Source organism: Lolium rigidum, chromosome 4 (genome assembly GCF_022539505.1).
Source record: "Lolium rigidum isolate FL_2022 chromosome 4, APGP_CSIRO_Lrig_0.1, whole genome shotgun sequence".
NCBI classification, from domain to species: Eukaryota; Viridiplantae; Streptophyta; class Magnoliopsida; order Poales; family Poaceae; genus Lolium; species Lolium rigidum.
In genome coordinates, this window is record NC_061511.1 from 228,470,207 (window position 1) to 228,474,784 (window position 4,578).

The window sequence follows — 4,578 nt, forward strand, 5'->3', positions numbered from 1 at the left end:
AAACCTTCGATGCACGGCCTAGTTAGGTTTAGTTTCTTTGCAATATTTTATATTTGTGTCCACCATGGTTCAAACTATGTATTAGTTTGTGGAAAACCATGTTCCAAACTGTGTTTTCGTGTAAACCACGTTCCAAATTATGTATTAGTTTGTGGAAATTGAAATAAAAATGCTAGAAAAATTATTTTAAATGTTTGGGGGCGGCGTTTGGGGGACGCGGCTGGGGAGCGACGTCCCCCAAACGCGGCACGAACGAAACACGTCCCCCAAACGCTCGATCCGGCGCGGTTTGGGGGACGGTTTGGGGGACGCGGCTGGAGATGCTCTAAGCCTGTTAAAAAAATTAAAAGGATTTGAACACATTTATGTTTGAACAACACTGATTCATTTTCGATGCCTGTGATTTTCTGACGCCAAAAATGACCGTGACGTACATCATTTTTTTATTGAAGTTTCTCCACCGGACGGGGAGGATATGAATCCGGGTGCACGTGCACCCTATAATGAAAAATTCTAAAAAAAATGTTATTTTAAAGTTTCAGAAACATTTTAAAAACCTCACGCATGTATGTCCAATATTGATACTTATTTATGCATATTTTGTCATAAAAAAAGATCATGTATGACCTACACATAAATGCGAAAATGAGATTTCCTATTACACAACTAATCATTATAGTGCAATTTATTTAGTTATTTTTGTGTAAGCTACATACAAGTGTATTTTTCTATGAAAACTTACGCAAGTAAGAATCAACAGTATGTACACGAAAAAATTATTTTAATTTTTTTGTGATTTTCAAATACTCCCTTGATTCATATTACTTGATGCTAAAATAGATGTATATACAACTAAAAAAAATATATACAATTATATCAGCATCAAGTAATAGGGATCGGAGGGAGTAACAATTTTTTTAACGGGAGAGGTCTACATACGAAAAGAAAAGGAACGGGCCGGCAACACTCACGTACTTAGCGTACAGGTCGTACCTAGCGGACAAGTTGAATCGTCCACGAAGCAAGACACCAACACAACATTGCACGAATCTTGATACTTAAAATTTGATGGCTATGAATTCGACTGAGCACTAATTTAGTTCTCAGCTAGTTAAAAACTAGCAAATCCCTTTATAAAAATGTTAATGGCTCCTTGATTTATAAGATTGAAAAATCATAAGAATAAAAAAGTCATATAATTAAGATGGTATGCCTACTCTCCCCCCCCCCTCCCCCATGAAATGGAGGTAGTACCACGGCCTCTACATCGAACATATGGATACATCATCTTTATTCTTGATTCATTTAACAAAGATATGAAAAAGATCATCAATTAAAATAGTCGAAGCCACCACACACACACACTAGCTACACACTCGACAACGAGTCAAAATCTTGTCAGCATGGCCTTATTCTCTAGATACAATGGAAACTCTCATCAACTAGGAACCAGGAATATGGCATACGCTGAGACACTCACTAAGCAAAATGAAAATGTTCATTCGGTCTAGTAGACTCTTAGCGAGCATCTTATGCACATACTATAGAAGCCGTCACCACCATTAACAACTGGTCCATCTTAAAGGTACAGATCTACGTAGCCCCTAGCAGACCTACCGTCAATGCTATTTTGTCCTTAAACTATTTATTTACTTTAGGAAATATACCAAGTCAATGCATCAATTAATCAAAATTTATTTAGATAAATATTTTAGTACTTCTTAAAATTTGTAACTTATTCGAATATTACAAGCAATCTCCGGAGAATCCACACCGCTAGGCATAGGAGGGTGGCACATGACAGCAGCGAAGTTGGAATCCCCATGTAGTGTTTGTTGTACCTGGGAGGTCATGGGGTTGTAGTCCGCAACTATGTCCCGACGTCATTGGGTCTATTGTTATAGTATTTGCGCATGGTGGTATATCTTTTGTTGAACACGAGTAATTTCATTAATCAACGAGTATTCTTCGCTGTGTATTACTATTCTAACTAATCTCTATGGTCACCTATTATTTGCAGTAAAAATTAAACTCATCGGTCATATTTCTTTGTTGATTTACACATGAATAAATTTAATAGTTTGCAATACATATATTTATGTTTATTTGAACTATTATGAACAATTTGTATACTGGAAAACATGTGCATCATTGTACATGTGGTGATAATCTAATTTATTAAGACAATCTCATATCATATAACTCAAGCTGGGTCGATAAACATGATCGCACCATATACATTTGTTTATATTGCTTTTTTTTTTCAACATGCAGATGAAGCATGGATTTTTCTTAATTTTCCTTCGTAAATAAGTTTACCATTTTTTATATAAGCACAAGTTTACACTTTAGATATATGTAAATAACGTGTATGTCAAGTGTCATCTATATATGAGTGCTTGCATATATACTTTATAACTTCAATACCATCAAATATCTACATAGATGTTCTAGGACCGATGACTTCTTTACCGAATACTTAGCATGCTGACGTTGTGGACGGTGTGGGCATTCTCAAACTAAATAAAATAAAACAAAAATAGTATGTACATTTTTTAGATTTATGAAGAAGCACAAATCACAATGCAAAAACTAGTTCTGCCGTCAGGCCATCGTGAACCATGAATCATCAACGAAAACTTGCAAATTCTGTCAGATAACATACAAAGGTTGTTGGTTGATGTAGTGAAAAAATTGTTGCAGGCAGGTTCGACGCGGGCTTTGTCCCACCGTCAATAAAACAGAGCTCACGCACCGCCATCACATTATTTTGTCCCACAAACAGGAGGTGGCTTAAGCTCCAATCCACTCCTCACAAACCTTGCTTGCTTCAAACCTACTTGATCGCTGCCTCTGGTTCTCCTCAGTCCTCACTCGCTCTCTCGCCAAGTGAGCTTGCGGTGTTCTTGCCACGCACGATTCCTCCGACATCTACCTGACCATATATACGCACCACCAGGCAACGATCGGAGGAAAGCAAACAAACCTTCGGTCAGTCGACCGATCGCAATTCCAGCCATTCATCGACGTACGTCGGCTCATCGGAGGAAACCCAATGGGGCGGCTGTCGAGCGGCGGGCAGCTGGCGAAGCTCCGCAAGGGGCTGTGGTCGCCGGAGGAAGACGAGAAGCTCTACAACCACATCATCAGGCACGGCGTCGGCTGCTGGAGCTCCGTGGCCAGGCTGGCGGGGCTGCACCGGTGCGGCAAGAGCTGCCGCCTGCGGTGGCTGAACTACCTCAGCCCCGAGGTCAAGCGCGGCAGCTTCTCGCAGCAGGAGGAGGACCTTATCGTGGCCCTCCACGAGATCCTCGGCAACAGGTGGTCGCAGATCGCGTCGCATTTGCCTGGGCGGACGGACAACGAGATCAAGAACTTCTGGAACAGCTGCGTCAAGAAGAAGCTCCGGCAGCAGGGCATCGACCCCGCCACGCACAAGCCCATGGTCACCGACGCGGCCACGGCGGCATTGCCGGACGCGCGCGAGGAGGACCTGAAGCCGCTCGTTGCCGCCGCGGCTGTGGACGGCGGCGTGGCTACGAGGCAGTCCTCGGCGTTCGACCCGTTCCCTGTGTGCGCCGACTTCGGCGCCGGGTTCATCGACGGACTCGGGGCGGCATTTTACGGCCAGTTCGTCGGCGGGGTGAAGCGGGAGGGCGCGGAAGAGGACGCTGGGTTCGGCGCCGGCGACTACAGCAGCGTGCTGGACGTGTCGGAGAACCTGGGCTACGGAGATAGCTCCAGCAACAGCAGCAGCTGGAACGAGGTGGGCATCCTTCTGGACGCCGACGAGGCCTTCGCCTCGATGGAGCACAAGTTCTCGCTGTCCACCTGCCAAGAGCATAGCCTCCTCGCAAATTTCGATTTCAACTTGTGCCCCGATCAGTAGAAAACTCTGCTTTCTAATTGGTGGATCGCCGCTCGATCTCGTGCTAGCCCCTCCAAATGCAGAACAATGGCTAATGCGGACCGCACGCGCACGTCGCCATTGGCCGGTGCATGCGCGCTGTCGTCGCTCGCCTGCACTGCACGGTGGTCGGCCAATCCATCTTCTTTCACCGGCCCTGCATTGCCTCCGTCAAGGGAAAAACAGGTCCCAGTGCCAGAACCCAGAAGCAGCTTCGTGTCTCGTTAATGGAGTAAGACCGAAGAAAAGTGCATCCAATTGATGCAAATCTTTTGCTGACGTTACAAGTCCGACGAAGACTTCTCACCTAACTAGAAAGTCATATTCTGGCATGCAAATAAAAGGTTGAGGCTTCTCTTTATAAGTTTGTTCTTTGGGATTTGTTAGTTCTCTAGAAGAGAACTAATTTCATGCTCAGTCAAATCTTGCAACATTTGATTTGTATCGTGATTCGTGCTAGTCATAAGTTGCAATTGAAATTTGATAACATCTAGTTCTCAGTTGACTGAAAAATAGTCATACTCTTGCTCTTTTGCCGACCTCTTTTTAATTTACTTTTGTACATTTGAAAAATATATAAGATGTATACACACTATGAAACCCTATTGTGTACAGCTTCAAAAGGGCTTCTCACGCCAGTTACGGACGGACAGAAGCCAAACGACAGGAGC

The 4,578-nt window shown here is 43.8% G+C and overlaps 1 protein-coding gene across 1 annotated transcript; it reads left to right on the forward strand.

The window, feature by feature from the left end:
* Positions 1–3,055: 3,055 nt before the first annotated feature.
* LOC124648359 (myb-related protein Hv33-like) lies at positions 3,056–3,889 on the forward strand. The gene has a single exon (XM_047188141.1). It carries the CDS (start codon positions 3,056–3,058, stop codon positions 3,887–3,889), a length of 834 nt encoding a protein of 277 aa, XP_047044097.1.
* The last annotated feature ends 689 nt before the right edge of the window (positions 3,890–4,578 follow it).

Bases quoted from the DNA above. Each gene is read 5' to 3' on its own strand.
- LOC124648359 (XM_047188141.1), top strand. From the start codon at position 3,056: ATGGGGCGGCTGTCGAGCGGCGGGCAGCTGGCGAAGCTCCGCAAGGGG.